The sequence below is a fragment of the Thamnophis elegans genome, chromosome 7, assembly GCF_009769535.1.
Source record: "Thamnophis elegans isolate rThaEle1 chromosome 7, rThaEle1.pri, whole genome shotgun sequence".
Classification (NCBI taxonomy): Eukaryota; Metazoa; Chordata; class Lepidosauria; order Squamata; family Colubridae; genus Thamnophis; species Thamnophis elegans.
This window is the reverse complement of record NC_045547.1, coordinates 43271250-43290884: the sequence shown is the minus strand read 5'-3', so window position 1 is coordinate 43290884 and position 19635 is coordinate 43271250. Positions and strand designations below refer to the sequence as shown.

The window sequence follows — 19635 nt, the reverse complement described above, 5'->3', positions numbered from 1 at the left end:
TGGCAATAGTGGTCTTCTAGCATTCACCTTGATCTGAAGCATGCATTTCCACACATTGTTTACCCATGGTTGGTGAAGCCACTGTCTTCTCAAACAAGAATTCTGGGTCTGCATAAGACACCGAAATTAAGCTAAGCAAATCGATTGGTTTCCCACAGCGTAATATGCCGAAATGTAACTTACACGTGAATACAATCTATTCATATCTTTGACAGCCACTCCTCCATGTTTTAAAATAAGTGGATAGAAATCATACTTTAATCGGAGAGAGAAAAAACCGCGAATAGAACAGAACACAGTACAATTCTTTATTGGCCAAGTGTGATTGGATACACAAGGAATTTGTCTTTGGTGCATCTGCTCTTAGTAGGAGGAACGAATAAGTCCCATTCTGTCACTGAAAGACATCGCTTGGCAACTTTAAGACCTGTGAACCTCAAGTCCCAGAGTTGAAGTCCACAAGTCTTAAAGTTGCCAAGGTTGGAGACCCCTAGCCGAAACAACCTGCCTATTCCGACAAGCCGCCCCACCCACAGAAACGAGAGCTGGAAGACAAAAACAGAAACCAGAGCGGCTGCCGGAAAGCGCGGTACCGCGCTTCCGGAAGTGACGCTAAATCTTTTCCGGCCGAGCCGGCCCCTGGGAAAGTTAGTTGGGAAACCCTGTTCTTTCTTTCGCTGCTGCTTGGGCAGAAGGTGGGTGATTTTCCCTCTTGCTCGTCCAAGCTTTGCACGGGTGGGGAGGGGGCGCTTCGGCCTGGTCACTCACTTCGTTGGTTTGTCTTTCTGTCTCCTTCAGGCACCATGCCGGCTAAGGGGCCCCTCCAGAGCGTCCAGGTTTTCGGCAGGAAGGTGAGGCTCGCGTGGTAGTTCGAACGGGCCTAAAGCCCCTAGCCTCTTCCGCCATAAAAAGCCGAGAAATTGAGAGCGGGGGCAACGGATTGCGCTCGTTGCTCGAAAGTTAGCTTGGCCCGGCCGGCTTTCCGACGCCGAAAAGTATCCATCGTTTCTCATTTTCTGTGCGCGCAATGGCCACTCCTCCCACAGCCACGTTTTCCCACTTGAATGGCGGGATTTGGCCTAAACCAGAGGCCTTCAAACTTGACTGGAGAATTCTGGGAGTTGAAGCCCACAAGTCTTAAAGTTGCCAAGTTTAAAGACCTGCGGCCTAAACCTTGGCAAAGGAAAACGTGCTCCCTTGGCGCTTTCTCTATTCCGCGTGCGGCGCTTTTAACTGCGGCACGTGGGATGGCGGGGAGGATAAGCTGTTAGATCTGTTGTGGGGATGGGGTTACGTGGAGGAATAAGATGGAAAGAGGGTGCCACAATTCCCGCCATCCTTTACCGTTAACCAAAATGACTGTTACCATAGAGCTTTGCTGGCTGAGGAACTCTGGGAGTTGAAGTCCACAAGTCTTAAAAGTTGCCAAGGTTGGAGACCACTGCTGTAGAGAATAGGTTGCTTATCCTTCATGAACACCCATTCTTGCCAGCTCCCGAATATGCAAGGCACTTTAACACCAGTTCATGTTCAAATACCCAGAGTTGCCTGGCAAACACATTGCATACATAATAAATAAATGTTTGGAATGAGCTCAGTGGCTTCGCAATAGAATGTACTTATTTCATCTTTTAATCCCTGGATTCCTTTTTTGAGTTTCCTCTTAATTGATTGACAGTTGCATCTATAATTTAGGTTTCTTGCTTCATGGCAACAAAAAGTGGGCTAGATAAGAGTTTCAGTTGATTGGTTTCAATAGCAAGATATATATACCAGGATAATTAACAGTGGTGTGCGTAGTGCACTATTCTGGATGTTTATACTTTATGCAGTGCTTATCTTTCTTAAATGGTATAACTTAGCCTAATATTTTTATTACCAACCCAACCCAACCCCCATTTAGAAAACTGCTACTGCAGTTGCTCACTGCAAAAGAGGAAATGGCCTGATTAAGGTGAATGGACGGCCTCTGGAAATGATTGAACCCAGAACTCTCCAATACAAAGTAAGTGATTTTCTTTGTAAATATAATATGTTTTGTCTGTGTATATAAACTAATAACTGTTTATTTTAATTTTTCCCTCCTCTTCTCTTTAAAAACTTATAGTTCTGGTAAAAGGAGAGTGAAATCCAAGTGGGTTTGACTTGTCCCTTGATAAATATACTTAGCATTTTTGTAAAACCCTTTTGTCCATGTTATTCAGAATCACTTGTATGGTCATTAAAGTTCCAAAGTTTTACATGCATTTTTGGAGAACTAGGCAAGAATTATATTGATGTTTGCTTGAATGACTTCTGTCAGTACTGTTTAGTCCTGGTATACAGTACTTTTGTGCTGGAATACAGTAAACTGTAAAGGATTAAAAACAAATGGAATGATTCAGTTTGTTTCTGTGTCATTGCATGCAAGTTAGTTGTAACTCTTGGAGAAATTTAAGGATATTGTATTAAAATATAAAATAATTGGGTAAGTTGTTAAGATGCAAGATACGTTTCTTAGATGAAAACAGAATATTTATTATAATTTCATTTGGTGATGTAAAAATAGTTATTTCAAAGAATACTGATAGCCTGTATTCTATAAATCTAATGTATGTTTACGCAGACATTTCTGCATTGAATGGGAAGGTTGTTTAGGACTATAACAAAAATGCTTTTTCTCTCCCAGCTGCTTGAACCAGTACTTCTTTTGGGCAAAGAGCGCTTTGCAGGAGTTGACATAAGAGTCCGTGTGAAGGGTGGTGGACATGTGGCTCAGATATACGGTATGAGCAGCTCATTTTACAGCAGAAAATTATATTATTAAATGTATCAGCTATCCAAATATAACAATATATATACTTGTAAAATCTGTTATCATCTGTATTAATCACTTTCTAACTGGATATTTCTAGATGTATTTTACTAGCCCCTAGCTAGCTAGATTGATAGTCCATCTAATTTACAAGTTTAGAGAAGTCTGCTGTATTGTATTTGGTGATTTGCTTTGTAGCAGATTATTGCTATTTACCATTGTTTATACATATGTATAGATACCAGAGAGCCAGTTTGATCTAGAGATTAAAGCACCAGACTAGAAAGCAGTTGACTCTGATTCCTGTTTGAAACTTTAGCCTTGAAAGCCAGCTGGGTCACTTTGGACCAGTGATTCTCCATCTAACCCACTAGTTGTTGTGGGGAAAATAGGAAGAAGGTGGGGTTGGATATGTTTGCCACCTTGAGTTTTTTGTAAAAATAAAAAGAGAGATACAAATAAATAAATACTTATGTAAATCTGAAGTATTGCTCCAAAGACTCCATAGTGAAAATATCTGATTTAACGTTTACTACAACATGCAGCATTTTTGTTTCAACTTAATATTTTATTTTACTTATTTCTTCTACAGCAATTCGGCAATCTATTTCCAAAGCACTGGTGGCTTATTACCAGAAATGTAAGTTTTCATTAACTTTATTTTTTGCTGCTTTTCATTCCATCCATGTATATTTAAGCCAATATTGACCATATAAATTAAGTGTTTCTTCAAAGATTTTACTTCTTGATACTTCCTATAAGTTACAATTTCTGAGCAATATTATAGGACTGATTATGAACAATAGCTTCAAAGTCTAATACACATGTTTTATTTTTCTCAAGATGTTGATGAAGCTTCTAAGAAGGAAATAAAGGATATCCTCATCCAGTACGATAGGACCTTGTTAGTTGCTGATCCTCGACGTTGTGAGTCCAAGAAGTTTGGTGGACCTGGTGCTCGTGCACGTTACCAAAAATCCTATCGTTAAAAGGAAACTTTTGTCTATTTGAAATAAAGGATAAAATTTAATAAATAACTTGTGTTAATGAGAACTATATTTCAATCTGTTTTTGTGATGTTTCGGGGGGATGCTTCATAGATATGATACAGAATGTATCCATGATTAGAATCAGTGTTAAAATTATATTAGCATATTTCAACTTCTGTCTTTTAGTGCAGCCTTAAGGTTTTATTCAACATGAATTCTAACTTAATTAGACATTAAAAATACAGTTCCATTAAAAAACAGTAAATTGGGTTAACACTTGATTCTAGCTGGTGTAAATAAGAAATATGTCCTATTTCAGTTTCTTTGGCTTCACTTCAGCTGCATAGGCTTTTCTCAAAACTTGCAAAGTCCTCCAGTGGATGCTGTAGATTGTGATCCTAAATTGAATAGTAAATATTTTTACCACAGTGTAAGAAGGTATATATGGAATTCTGGGCCATAGTAAAATAGTAATTATGTTTTAATTAGAATTTCTAAGGCTTGTTTGTATAATTTATTTTCAAATTATAGAAATATCTAATGTCTCCTATGTAATCTCCCATGTATTGCCAGATTCTATATCAGATATTAGTTTGTAGTGTTAACAGATTTGCACACAAAGTTCTCAGTCTTGCCTATAATTCCCTCTATAATGAAAAAGCAATATTTAATCTCTATCTACCTATCTACCTACCTACATACAAACATATACATATACATATATACAATATATATATGGTATTGGATCTGGTTACTTGAGAGACCGCCTGCTGCCAATTACCTCCTCTAGACCAATAAGATCCCACAGACTAGGCCTCCGAATTCCATCAGCTGCCCAGTGTCGACTGGCTACCTGGAGGAGGGCCTTCTCTGTGGCTGCTCCGACCCTGTGGAACGAACTCCCCGTGGAGATTCGTACCCTCACCACCCTCCAGGCCTTCCGCATAGCCCTTAAAACCTGGCTGTTCCGACAGGCCTGGGGCTAAAGACTTACAGCCCCACTCCGAATGGTATGATTGTGTTTTTAGCTGTGTATGGTCTCTATGCCTGTAACTCGTTTCCCCCCCCCCTTTGAATTGTGAGCCGCCCTGAGTCCCCTCAGGGAAAAGGGCGGCATACAAATAAAGTGAATTCAAATTCAATATATGTATGTATGTATGTATATATATGTATGTATGTATATGTATGTATATATATATATGTGTGTATGTATGTATGTATGTGTATATATATGTGTGTATATAAGGGTATGGCTGGCTGATGAGAGCTAAATAGCTTGAAATAGATCTATACTAGTCTCCCTTTATTTATCAGCACAAATGCAACACAAATGTAACAAAAAGGCAACAGTAAAAATAATGGCTTTCTGTCTGGATGGTCTCTTGTGATGAGCCGATAGACAGAGAAAGGAAGCAGTATGCTTCCTCCCATATTTGGGCATACCAGGGGTTGTGGCATAATACATATACATACATAAATAAATATATATAATCCCAACCACCATTTTAATCATATTCTCCATAGTTCCTTTGATAGACTAACTATTGTAAAGAACTCTGATTTTGAAAAGTTAAATGAGGTTAGGCCTGATTAATATTTGAGACCACCAGGAAATCCCTGAACTGAAAACTATTGGAAGTAGAAAAAATCCTGGAAGAAAGCAATAGAAAAATGCTTCAATTTTACTAAGAGAACAACATGGATGTGTCAATTCATTAGAGCTTGGGAAAGATTATGATATTTAAGAGAATTCTTGGAGACAAAAGCTTCATATATCCGTAAGATTTTTGATTTCTCAACAGGCCTAGTTTATTGTAAAAGGGAGGATAATTTCCTGTTTGAAAAAAAAAAAAATACTAGTGATGACTATGAAATTAGTGTGTCTCATTTATTTGGTTTCACATTTTCCTAAATAATTCTGCGTCTTAAGCAGTGGGCTTCTCCACTTCCATATTGTTTCCTAACTACTGATAATAGAATTCAGCCACATTCTAGAACATTTTCTATCAGTCTGAAAAGAAAAAAATGTTCATAATCTCAGTGTTCTGGGAATATGTGTACACATTTGCTGTATGTGTCAACTCTGAAAACAACTAGCTGAAGCCAAGATTCAGCTGGAGTCTTTTTGAGGAAGCCAAGGCCTCAGTTTTGAATTGGTTGGGAGCATTACTCGGAGCCATGACAGTATACTTATATATGCTTTTAAAAGATGCTTTTAAGTGTGTAATGAACAGAAGGTAGAAGACTGAAGCTGCTAAAGTTACACTGTTCATAGTACCAGGTTTTTCCAAGCATAAGTCCTATCAGCAGAGATTTGTAATCGTATGTAAGAGACCATCCTGTTCCCATGGAAAATATTCTGCGTATATTAAAAGAAAATACTGTTTTTGTTCCAGTTCTAAATAAAATTGAAATGAAGAACTTCCAGACACACAGGGTTTCCTTGCTGTTCATTATTTTCTTTACTGTTGCCCAAAATCATACTGAGTCAGTTGGCCTCTAAATCTTGGAACAGTTTTTGTAATTGCTTGGATAAAACATTTTAAAGCACAGGAACATAATGGCTTTTTATTTCCACACAGATGAGTTAGGAAGATAAAATGCTGCTCTTTGCTCATTTTTGAACATTTTTTCAGTTTTTGTCAAAGCAGCTAGCTAGGCTCCAAGCATTTCTGCAATTGCAGCAATTGCTGACTAGTGAAGAAATAGAAGAAACCAGAAATGAGCTGAAGGAGAAAAATAATAGATTTGGTACTACATTCCTACAAGTGTTAACAGAATCATATTCCTAAGTGAAGGAGCATCCTGTAATGTCAATATAGAACAGTCTTTCTAATGATCTTGTAAGATATACTTCTATGTACTAAATTGATTCACTACTGCAGTTGCCCGCCTTGTTTCCATTTGAGTGTTGCTTTCTAGCTCGTTAATGAAATATATCATGATGTCAAGTAATTGATAAAGATTTTCCACCAGAACTGATTAAACTTGATATCAATTTAAAACACAATTGATCTAAACTTTGTTCTATTTGTATATGGTCAAATTAATGAAGACCCATAGTAGTTTTTAGCAATGTAGTAAAAACATTCAACTAATTAAAATGTCCATAAAACTTGAAAATAAATAATAAATTAGAGAGAGAGGGAGGGAGGGAGGGAGGGAGGAATGTAACAATTTTTTAAAAGCATCAACAGTTAACTAGTCATCAAACGCCCAGAAGTGAATTTCACTGTGACTCTTGATTCCATGGGAGGCTCTTCCATAAGGGAACAGTGACTGGGAAAGCATCAAAATGTGGTCCATAGTAGTCAGAAAGCTCTATAAAACAATATCAGAAAAGCAAATGTAAAAATCAATCTCAAATTACCTCTGATGGAGAGAATTGATTGGAAATACCCCAAATGCCACAATATTATAGTAGATTCCTTGTGAAGAATATTATAATGTCAGAAAGAAAGAAAAAACATGTTTTTTCAAATTACAACTTGCATGCTTGCTAGTTATTTTCACTCTGAAAACATTACTTTATTAACTTTTCAGATACTTTTCTAAATGCTTGAATTTTGAATATATATGTATATATTTAAAGGGAGACAGTGGATCCTGATTGCTAGAAACTTCAAAGCTGATATGCAAAACGATCTCTTAAGTATTGTGGCTTGCCAGGTCTGCTCTCCCCAAGCATTATAAAGGATTGATTCAGTTCCACAGAGGAGTAGGAGCGTAGGGGCTCATGTAACTAATACTGATACAGGTTGCCATGCATTTCAAATGAGAAAAGCTTGGCCAAAGCATCTGCAGCATTTTCAAAGCTCAAAAGCCGTATGCAGCAAGCTAGTTTCATTCCCCACTACTACCTAACATTTCACTTTATCGAACTGGAAAGAGCCTGCAAATGACTTTTAAAATGCCTTCCTAATTAAGGGCACCAATTTGGACAATATTTTTTACCTTAAGCTGCTGCACTGAAATGAATGTAGTGAGAAAAATCAATTTCATGATACTGTGGCACATTTTGGGGGTTCACATTCTGTTTTTAACCTTCAAAGGTAAGCCTTTGTTTTGTTTTTAAATTTAACATTCTTAAAAACACTCATGCTCTTTATGTTTTCTCTTTATGGAAAAAGTAACATCTGGAAAAATAAAAATTATTTTATCCTTTCTTTGAAACTAATTGTAATTATAATACTATTAAAAAGAGGGTTCAAAGATATTCTTTGGATTATAAACAAGAGCAGTGATGTTTACTAAGAACTATGTCTTATTGTGTCCAAAGCGTCTTACTAATAGATTGTATTCCACATGTGCTACTCTTCTCTATAACAATTTTTTTCTCATAGTAGCTAGAAACTAGTTAACTGCAATGTGTTGTCAAGTCAGCATAAATGTTTAATTAGAAATAGCATTCTATGGATGATTTTGTCATTCTTATTTGTTTTGGTAGTTAAAAGAGTATTTATTTAACAATCTCCTGCTTTGAAAAAAATCTTTTAATTTTAATAATTGAACTCCAATAAAAATCTGCCTTTAGAACTCAGATTATTAATATAAATTTCAGAAGCTTGTGAGAGAGGAAGAATGATTTTCATTATTTTTATACAATAGAATCTATTTGTGAATTACATCACCTGAAAAGAACTGCAAGGTGAGTTTGAATTCCTGTTTGTGCATAATAATGCATTCGTGTTGGGAAATACAACACTATACTAATACTTGGAAATTTAAGACTTTTAAAAAAAAAATCTAATCAAAGCTGTTTTTAACAACTTTTCAATTACTTCAAGTGTTTTTCAAAGCATGAACTGTCAGAGGAGGATTGCCTAAATATATCTGTACATTATACAAATATATTTAGGCAATCCTTCTCTGACAGTTCATGATGTACACAACACATTTATAATTTCAGAAATCCTTCTAGGGCACACACTTTTTACATTTGAAAGAGCATAGTTTTGAGATACTGCTTGGAAACTGAGAAATCCCAGTTAGGCAAAGTCTTAAATGTACTAGCATGTTTTGAGAAAATTTAGGCATTTTCTGTTAATCCTTATTTAATATGGATCCCAGAAATCAAGCACAGGATCCCTTAGCTGTTGCCTTAGATTCATCTATGTTTCTTAAACTTTTTTTCCCCACTCAGGGCTGCTTCCCACTTTTAAAAAATAATGGAGGTCACCCAAAGAGCTTCTGTTTTTATGGGTTATATTTATTAGTATTTGCCATATTAAAATGAAAATTGATGCATTTTGTTGCTGTTACTGCTTTTCATGACTGATGGAATTTTAATATTGTATTATTTTTTAATATAGATTGACAAATAACTTTGATTTTGCAGATCTAGGAGTACATTTTAACACTGCCTTAGGTCATGTATGCCTAGCTTGGTATCATGCAAATGTTTTGAAGTTGCAATTCTCCAAAATCCCAGGTGACAGAGGAAATGCAACACTATGATAAATGTATTGATGATAAAGACCGGAGGAAGGGAAGGAAGGAAGGACTTTAGTATAAAATATTATAAAAGCCAGCCAGACAATATGTTCAATAGGTCTAAGCAATAAGGTTAAGAGAAGTAAATAGTGAAAATAAGTGGTTAATTTTCATAACAAATTTTAAAAAGGGATTTACATATTAGAAAATGTGAACTTGAATATTTGGGCAGATTGCCTATTTTCTTCTATAGCATTGCATAAAACAAATTTACATTTTTGTCAGCATTTTCATTACAATACCAACTGCAAAAAAGCAAAATCAGTAAGATTAGGCTTCGATTACTGATTTCCACTTGGTTCATATCTAATAAGAGCATCTTGATTTTAGATTTGAATCACTTATTGGATCTTTCGGGTTATTTTTTTGTTGGTGTGTTGGTACCATTATTAATCTTATTAGCCCCATTATTACCTTGAAACCTATGCTCCTAAGATTAGGAGTGACAAGTGTTCTAACATTAATAACAGATAGGACTACCTGTATTCAGCAATACTGACTTATCATGAAAAGCTAAGCAGTGGTGGATCTGATTATTATTTTGATTGGAGATCACTAGGAAATGCAACCAAGTTAACATGGGTAGTTGAAAATTAGATCCTGGAGGGCTGTGGCCATTTCCATATTGTTGCTAAGAAAAGTAAGTGGAAGTGTTCATGAAGTTCTAAATAACTAAAATTGACTCAAGGGAGTCTTTTATCTTTATCTTAGTGGTAGTTACAATGCAAGTAGTCCTCAATTTACAAGCATTCATTTAGTGAAGTTACAACAGCACTGAAAAAAATGTACCTTTTTGCAATTTTTCAGACTTATGATTGCAGCATCGCTATGGTCATGTGATAAAAATTTGGATACTTGGCTACTGGCATATATTTATGACAGTTGCACTGTCCTGTTGTCATGTGATCATCATTTATAACCATCCCAGTAGCTTTTGACAAGCGAAGTCAACGGGGGAAGCTAGATTCGCTTAATTATTGTATGATTCACTCAACAGTGCAGTTACTCACTTAACACTATGGCAAAAATGTCATTAAATGTGGCACAATTCACTTAACTACCTTGCTCAGAAACTGAAATTTTGAGCTCAATTGTGGTTGTAAATTGAGTACTAACTTTAAGGGGTTTTTTTTGAAAGGAATTCCTATGAAATCATTGATGAGATAAAATCAGTTGGTTGCAAGTTACATATCTAGAAAACCAACTACAGAGAGGAATTGAATTACAATAGTTAATATATGCAAACTGGTGGTATGAGTCTTGAATGTGTTATATACTTATAGCCCTGACAATAATAATAATAATAATGTATTCAATCAATAGCCAGCAAAACTTCCCTCCACAAAAAAGACAACACTATAATATAATCAAGTGGATGAGATAAATACTAGCATAACAATGTTAAAATAATGTATAGAAATGTGTATAATGGTACATGAATTAGTTATGCAAACGTATTAAAGGCTATGAAGTAATATATATATATATTGTTTAGAAACAAAATAGCTAGGACGTGTTAAATCTAAAGTGATCAATAAATCAGAAATGATTATTTCCTAACAAGTTAAACCTTATTTTCATTGTGGCAACACAGAATTTGGCTATTGTACAGGTGGTAGTTTCATCAATAGATAGTTTCAAATCTTCTAGAAGATGGCTCACACAGAGTGGTCTTCCTGGAAATTTATATATTAGGGGCAGAATGTAAGCAGACCTGATATCCCTGCAGAGCTTAAAATGTAGTAGAACCTGATCCTGAGTTTCAGTGAGCTAATGAACTTTAACATCGTTGATTGTCATTCTGACCTTTTCCAATTTTAATGAAACTATTCCATTTCCTTTTTTATTTCTTTTCAATTATTAAATGTATCAACCCGTATTTCTAACTATAAGTAATGTCCATGAACAAAAGATCGGTATCTCTTATACCTGTAAAAGAGGGGATGAAAATGGAAACAAACTTGCACATTAACTGTTTCTTTAAAAAATAACTTAGCTCAAGAAAGGTGTCTTTGATGAACTGAGATAAATCAGAATGAAGCACCTCTCTCATGGGAATCGGTTTATTCACAACCTTTGATTATACAGGATTCTCTTTGTTTTCTTTCAGGAATGAATTTACTGTAGTTCCTCAAAAAGGAGATCTCTTAGCAGCTGAGGTAGGCTATACCTCAAAAGGAAGAAGAGAAAAGGCACATACACACACACATTTGCCAACAAAGGGTGCTTGCTATTCCTACAATGAAGTCTTTGTAAAACAGAATGGAAATGTGAATATCACAGCAGGAACGAATGGAATAGTTTTTCTATACAGTACCTATTTTCCTGCAATTCTCAAAATGCAAACCTATGTTTAACTATCCATTCATTCTTTGTAACTAGCTTATTAAATTAATCACCTTAATGCACTAAGTGATGCACACACAAAACAGAAAAAAGCCTTTCATGTTATCTCTTTTATGAGTAGACAAAAAGGAATTTTGTTGGTGCTTTTCAAAATGCATAATTGGGAAACAGTAGATGAGTTCTCTTTCAGATGCGACAGTTCTATTTTTTCCACAATAGATTCCCACAAACGAATGTTATACTTGTGAAAAATCTTCTCCCTATTTAAGTGTCTCATTTAATCTGGAATACAGTGGATACAAAAAGTCTGCACACTCCTGTTAAAATGCCAGGTTTTTGAGATGTAAAAAAATCAGACCAAGATTAATCACTTCAGAATTCTGTCCACCTTTAACATATAAGCTGTACAAGTGGGAGAAAAACAACAATTAAAAAAAACTTACAATAATGTAGTTGCATAAAGATGCACACCCTTACACTAATAAATTGTTGAACGTTCTTTTGATTTTATGACCACATTCAAACATTGGGGGTAGGAATCTATCAGCACGGCACATCTTGCCTTGGGAGTCTTTGCTCATTTTTCCTTACAATAGCGCTACAAATCTGTCAGAGAGGGAGGGCATTTCCTATGCACAGTCCTCTTTAGGTTACCCAATAGATTTTCAATTGGATTCAACTGGAACCAATTTTGGATCATTCCAGTGGTGGTTTCTGGATCCAGCTCCAACCAGTATGGTTGGAACGGGCCTGGTGTCGCTCACATGGATGCGTACACGTACGCAGATTGCACATGCATTGTAGCTGCCAGCAATGTTTTTGTAAGCCTCCACAACGTTCCAGCTACTTGTCAGAGTGTCATACAGGTGCTGTACACACTACGCGCATGTGTGTAAGCGCCGAAATCTTTAAAGGACAGGTAAGGAGTTCAGGCAGGTGGGTGGGCCCTTTGGAGCACCATACCGGAATGTTGCCTGGTGCTCCAGGCAGGCTCCAGTACACCCATACTGGGGTGTACCAACTGAAACCCACTACTGGATCATTCTAAAAGATGAATCCATTCTTTTGTCATTTGGAAGTAAACTTTGGATCATTATTATGTTGAAAGATTATCTTTATTTTTAGTATTTGAGCAGAGGCCTGAAGCTTTTGTGCCAAAATTGACTCATAATTCCTAATTCGCTCCACCTTGACTAAAGCCCCAGTTCCAGCTAAGAAAAGCAGCCCCAAAGCATAATGCTGCCATCACCATCATCAACATGTGGGTATGGTGTACTTCTGATGATGTACAGTGTTGTTTTGGTACCAAGCATACTTTTTGGAATTATGGCCCAAACGTTCAACCTTGGTCTCATCAGACCAGGACACATTCTCAGCCATGATTTTGTCCTACTTGATGTAGGGTTTTGCAAAATATAGCCAGGCTTGGATATATGAAGAAAAGGCTTCCATCTTGCCACCCTATCCCGCATATGAAGAATACAGCATTTAGCATACAATTAGTACTTGCCAAAAATTCCTGTAGCTCTTTCAATGTTGCTATAGGCCCCTTAGTAGCCGCTCAGATCAGTTTTCTTCTTCATTTTATTAATTTTGGAGGAACATCCAGTTCTTCATAAACTTAAACTACTTAGACATTTAAGCTAATATGAGTTTGATTTCAGAAAGCTGCTCGGTCTTCATCTACAGAGGGTATAGAAAGTCCGCACACCAGTGGTGGGATTCAAAAATTTTTACTACTGGTTCTGTGGGCATGGTTTGGTGGGTGTGGCATGGCTTGGTGAGCATGGCAGGGAAAGGATATTATAAAATCTCCATTCCCTTCCGATCAGCTGGGACTCGGGAGGCAGAGAATAGATGGGGGCAGGGCCAGTCAGAGGTGGTATTTACCGGTTCTCCGAACTACTCAAAAATTCTGCTACCAGTTCTCCAGAACAGGTCAGAACCTGCTGAATACCATCTCTGCTGCATACCCCTGTTAAAAGGTCAGGTTTTTGAGATGTAAAAAATTCAGACATACATCAAAGGGATCTCATTGTTTGAAAGTATCAGTCCAGAGAAGGACTCACAAAATTTCCAATGAATTGGCTATACTATGGAACATAGTGAAGACAGTCATCATCAAGTGTAGAAAATATGACATAACAGTGACATCCTTCATAATGTCATTGCAAATGTTCTCCACTTGTTGATAACTGTCTTCACTATATTCCATAGTACAGCTCAGTGATGGCTAACCCTTTTGCTATCGCGTGCCAAAAGTGCGGGGAATGCAGGGGAGTCATGTGGGGATGTGCCCACATCCATAATTCTATGCACACAACCCTCACACGCATGTGTGTTCAACCCCACCCTCCCCCTTTCTAGGATCCTGGGAGGGCAAAAATGTCCTCCCTCACCCCCCCCCCCCAGAGGCCCTCCGGAGGCTTCAGGAGGCTTCCCTGAAGCCTCCAGAGGGCAAAAAATTGCCCTATGGGGAATCGGGAAGTCCATTCTCGAACCTCTGGGCTGCCTGTAGGGCTGTTTCCCCCCCCCCAGAGTCTTCAGGAGGCTTCCCTGAAGCCTCTGGAGGGAGAAAAATGACCTGAACTTCCCAAACTTCTTGTGTGCCGTAACAAATGGCCGTGCGTGCTACCTGTGGCACACGTGCCATACGTTCACAATCACGGATATAGCCAATGCTTTGGAAATTTTGTGTGCCCTCCAGACTGATATCTTTTAATAATGAGATCCCTTTGATGCCTTGTAAACTCTTTTCAGATGATGGCTTTTGCTGTGAGAAACAACAGACTTTTCAGAGTAAATGTCAGAAAAATCCTACCGTACAGCTGAACTTCATAGTCACATCCCTATTTGTAAGGGTATGAACAGTTATGCAACTATATTGTTTTTGTTTTTGTTTTATTTTTTGCTCACTAAAAATTTCAGTTTGTTGGTTTTTCAATTGACTTGTGCAGCTTATATATTTAAGGTAGAAAAAAATTGGAAGTGATTTATCTTAGTCTGATTTTTTTTACATATCAGAACCCTGTCATTTTAACAGGAGTGTGTGGACTTTCTATACCCACTGTAGATGAAGACCAAGAAGCCTTCTAAAATCAAATTAATATTAGTTTAAATTGCAAATAATTTAATCTTCATCTACTTTATCTTTTAGTTGAAAGGAGCAAGCAAAATATTTATGTCAGCCATCATAACGGGACCAACTTACATAATATGGTGTCCTTATTCCACATTCAGTTAGAGTAGGTAATGTTACTTCAACCCTGGTGGTTGATACTTCAATATTATTTGACAATGGTAGTGGGATTGTTTCTTCCATCCAAGAAAAGGGTGGGAAACAAGCTTAGAACATGCAGGACAGGTTATGAAACACCCATAGCTTTGTCCATTCACAACTTGCTCTTTCCCAGGACCTGTTGCCTGCAATGAGGGCTTTATTTTACTGTCAAGGCAGGTTATGTTGCAGGAGACTGTTTACTCAACCGAGTAAGTGGAGATGCTGACTGGATTTATAGTGCAATAAATTATATCATGGTTTACTTGTTTTCAGAATAGCACTTTGTGCAAACTGTGGGTTTATTCAAAAAGCAGAAGTTGTGGCTTAGAAAGATTTAGTCTATGTTGCTGAAATACAATTTTGGTAATGCGGCAAATTTCAGAAATCACACCATACATCTTTATCTATACTTCAACAATGGAGCAACATTTCATTTTTAATATAAGAATCATATGTCTTTTAAATGCCTTCATTTTGGTGGTGTTCAGCATTGGTAAGTCTCTTTTATTTTCCTAACATTGAATGGAATTATATCTGAATTCACTGTTAACTAGCCAAAAGCTTTGAGTTTCCTCTGAGAACAATCTTTATATAAACTTAAAGCAATTATTTTTTTACAAGTAAATTGTAATTTATGTAATTTTAAGTTTTGCTGATTTATTTTTGGTTTGGATATTCATGTGTGGTTTGCTTGTTTTTCTCCCTTCCTCTCATAGACAACCACTGTTTCATCAGATGTTCATAATGTATTTTCTCAGGCTCAGAATTCAACAAGAGGTCAGTAACGTTATAACCCAACTAACTATAATTAAATATATTTGTATAATTGCCATGATTTTTTCACAGCTGTTAATGTGAATGACAAGTTCGCCGTTTTAATAGTTGGAAGAAGGCTGCAAAAATAGGTGGGTTATTGACATGGCAGATCAAATCCAGTTTCAAATGAGATGGAAAGAATAAGGTAGCTTCTTTCCATTCCACATACTTACAATAAACCAACTGGAGCAGATTTTTCTTTAACATGACAAGAAAGACTGTGACTCTATAATTGGGGGCCAAGTCTATTTCCCATTGAGTATTTATTTGCTTATGGGTTAAGAAATAAAAAAACAGTCACTGACTTGTGTTTCAAGACAGAAGGTAAACAGGCAGTATAATAAAATGCACCAATATTTATCTGTCCATTAAACTGGGGGTGGGTGGGTGAAAACTGATTTTTTTCACAAATTCATCAACCAGTTCTGTTGCTCTGTCTGCTGTGATAAAGCCAATTTTCTTTATGGCATCTTTGCTGATTATTCCAAATTGCTGTCTTAGGCATTTTATTCACAAATTTATACACAGCTGCATGATGCGTATGGGATGATATTTTTTATCTTTGGATGAAAAATGCTTTTAAATAATTCATTTCTGAGGGAACTTTCCCAGATGTTAAAAAAGGAACTAAATATGTGTTTCACCTTAACTGCAAGAAATAATTAATTTATGAATTGTGGATTTTTGCAGAAATAAAATAACTTTTTAAGAAGAGAGAACACACTTGAGCAGCTTATATGAAGGAGAATAAACTTAACAGAAAGCTATTTGTAAGATGATGTATATTTTATTTTGGGCAATCTTTCTCAACCCATCAAGTCCTTGGATATGCAGAACTGAAACAGGTCTGGGAAGTACCAGAGCCTGCTTAAGAAGTTCCATCTGAGCCTTAACTGATACCTGTCTGTTTTTTTATGCAGCTTCTTGTTCTCAAGATTGTCTTAATGGAGCAGTTTGCACAAAGACAGGAGTTTGTGACTGTGAGACATTTCAGGCACAGGGGCAGCGCTGCCAAATCAGTAAGTTTCAGGAGAAGGTGTGATGCACTTTTGTTGTAGGTATATTGCAAAAATGATTCGATCTTGTATTTTAATAACATTTTGCAACTATATAAGTACTGCTAAGCCTAAATGTAACTTGTAATTGTTGTTCTGATGTTGTTCTGACATTCTTTTAACTGGTTAAGACTGCTAGGATTTTTTTAAAGGTGTTTAAAGTGGGTGTTAAGTGTTTGAAGTTAGCTAAATTGATGTCACCTCTTCAAGGTAGCCCAACTCAGGAAACAGAGGTTGATGGAACCAATGGAATTCTATTTTATTGTGTAAGATATAATTATTACAAAATCTTGGAAGTCTGCCAATTTCCTTGTCCTCTCCAATGCCACACAGAATCAAGGTGGGGTTGTTTTAAGTCTCTTAAAGTATGCTTACTACTTTCACAGGGCTGAGTTTTCATTTATAGACTCTTTCATGAGTTAATGGTTTTCACATTCCTTTCCCAACATTATCTCATTCTCGCCTACCCCCAAACCTTTTTAACTGAAGAGTTGCACAATATGAACCTTTGAGGCTGTGTGCAATGTAAAAGCCTTGAATTCAATCCCAAAAGATTTGCCATTAGAACAATTACTAATCTGAATTTAATAGAACTGAGAAATTATCACAGGCAAGTATTAAATAATATGATATGGATCTTTACTTTTCTGTTGTGTCCCCAATCATTTTGGAGGAGGCCCATATTCAAAATATTTATGATTCCCATTCTTTCATCCTTAGACTCAAGATTAGGTATATATAAAAGTATAGTATTTTATTTGCTACCTTATAACTTCATCATTCGTTTTATTAGCAGATGCATCCATAGAGGGGTGGAAATTGCTTGTGATGCAAGCCTGGTCCCTTATTTGTATTGTGATGGCACAGTCGCACACAAAACAGAAGAGTTTGTCGTGCCATAGTACTACAGCTTGTGGTGACATCCTTTCATAAATGTAACTCTTTTGCAATAATCTTGCAAAAGCCTCTGCTTAGAATACAGTTCCAATTTTTATTCTGGAAAAGCCCTATTTGCATAGATCAGTGTTGGCAAACCTTTTTGACACTTAGTGCTGAAATAGGAGTGCACTCAGATGCGGGGGAGCATCGGAAACCAGAAGAGCAGTTCCCAGGCATGTATGTGTGCACCGGGAAGCTGAACTTCCAGTTTCTGGCGTGCGTATGCTTGCTGGTCACATGGTCTTCTGGTTTCTGGCATGCATGCATACGGGAAGACCAACTGGCCGGACACATGCACACACCAGAAACCGGAAGCTCAGCTTCCTGGCATGGCAATGTGTGCCAGGGAGTTGCTTTTCCAATTTCTGGTGCTCCCACGTACAGGAAGACTAGCTGGCCAGCATGCATGTCCATGCCGGAACCTGAAAGAGCAATGGGTGACCACTAATATGCCAGGAGAGATTACTCTGTGTGCCACTTATGACATGCGTGCCATCGGTTGGCCATGACAAGTATAGATAATCTTCACTATTTTTTCATGCACCAGTGTTTTCATGTCCTTGCAACATCTTGAAGAAGAAAGATGAAAAGATGCCAGCTCTTTTGAGAAAGGCAGTTACTGCAGGAAATATTCAGGAAGTTAATCTAGTTATAATATTATCTAGTTATACTTTAACTTGTCTTCAGAGCATATATTATCAAATTTCCTTATTTTATTTTTATTTGTTTACATATCCATCCATAGATTGTTTTTAAACATCTGATTATATTGTGATGTTTCAGATGGATTTTTTTCCTCCAACATAATGTGATTAATATCTTTGCAATGTGCAACACTTGTCTGAAATTATTGTTTCTGCTGGCCTGGCTTGCAAACAAGTATGTTTGTTTTCTTTAGTTCCAAATACTGGCAAAGACAGAGGTGGTATTTGCAAATCATGGGGACAATACCACTTTGAAACATTTGATGGCATCTACTACTACTTCCCAGGAAACTGCTCCTACATTTTTGTGAAAGATTGCAGTGATCCAGAACCTCAGTACACTGTGTGGGTAAGACTTGAAATTCGGGCAAGAGAGACCTGAAAACAGCATGCTGTTTTCTCCCAGTCATATAAGAGATTCTTCTATAATGTGTAACTAAGCTAGTTTAGATTATGGTATGGAAAGAGAAAGAACTATTTCCATTCTGTGGTTCAGTTTGTGGATTCATGATTCCATTCATTGAGCAATTAACAATTATTTCATTCTGAGGTTGAAAAAAGTTTGGGGCAGCCAATATAAAAGAATAAATAATGTGATAAGTATATCCTAATTACATTAGTCAATATTGTTTCTAATATTATAGAAATATTTTGTTCATTTCCAATAATTCTTAGAAATTGGTCTGAATTCTTATACATGTTTCATTTTGCAACTTTCATATGGATTTGACAGGATTTTGTTACTGCTAGACCTAATTTTAAACACATTAGGTAGAAGGTGGGGATTTAGTAGTCTGCATCTATCTAGTAGATTAGAAAGATAGGTGTAATATCTATAAGGTTTTCAATCACACATTTTTTTTTACAAGGAATGATATCAGAAAATTTCCTTACTGATGGGAACAAAAATCCATTCAGAAAATTGCCTAATAGAAGAAAATGCCAATTAGTTGAATGTACTACTCTAGATTGAACTATTTCACTCAGAATTCTTTTTCATCATTTGAATTCAGCATTATTAGTTTTTTTAATGTTAATATATTCTATATTGCCATAGAATATCTTATGTGAAGATTAACAAAAAATGAGATTAGAGTCAGCATTTTATTAAATGATGATCAAGGAATTTTGAAGTTTTGAAATAAAAAAGCACACTGATATTTAAAATCTTCAGATTAATGATAATAATACTATTTTGATATTTCCTGTGTTATTGGTG

At 36.5% G+C, this 19635-nt stretch overlaps 2 protein-coding genes across 2 annotated transcripts in view; both read left to right on the top strand.

Moving 5' to 3' along the window:
- Positions 1–611: 611 nt before the first annotated feature.
- RPS16 (ribosomal protein S16) lies at positions 612–3852 on the top strand. The gene is made up of 6 exons (XM_032222078.1): positions 612–695; positions 799–851; positions 1904–2005; positions 2669–2765; positions 3387–3434; positions 3638–3852. Exons 2-6 carry the CDS (start codon positions 804–806, stop codon positions 3781–3783), a joined length of 441 nt encoding a protein of 146 aa, XP_032077969.1. The 5' UTR covers positions 612–695; positions 799–803; the 3' UTR covers positions 3784–3852.
- A 9418-nt stretch (positions 3853–13270) lies between these two features.
- OTOGL (otogelin like) overlaps positions 13271–19635 on the top strand; it is a 105287-nt gene continuing 98922 nt past the window's right edge. The window contains exons 1-5 of the mRNA XM_032221176.1: positions 13271–13314; positions 14330–14483; positions 15619–15679; positions 16639–16737; positions 18611–18765. Coding sequence (XP_032077067.1) covers positions 13271–13314; positions 14330–14483; positions 15619–15679; positions 16639–16737; positions 18611–18765 — 513 coding nt within the window. The remainder of the gene's footprint in view (positions 13315–14329; positions 14484–15618; positions 15680–16638; positions 16738–18610; positions 18766–19635) is intronic.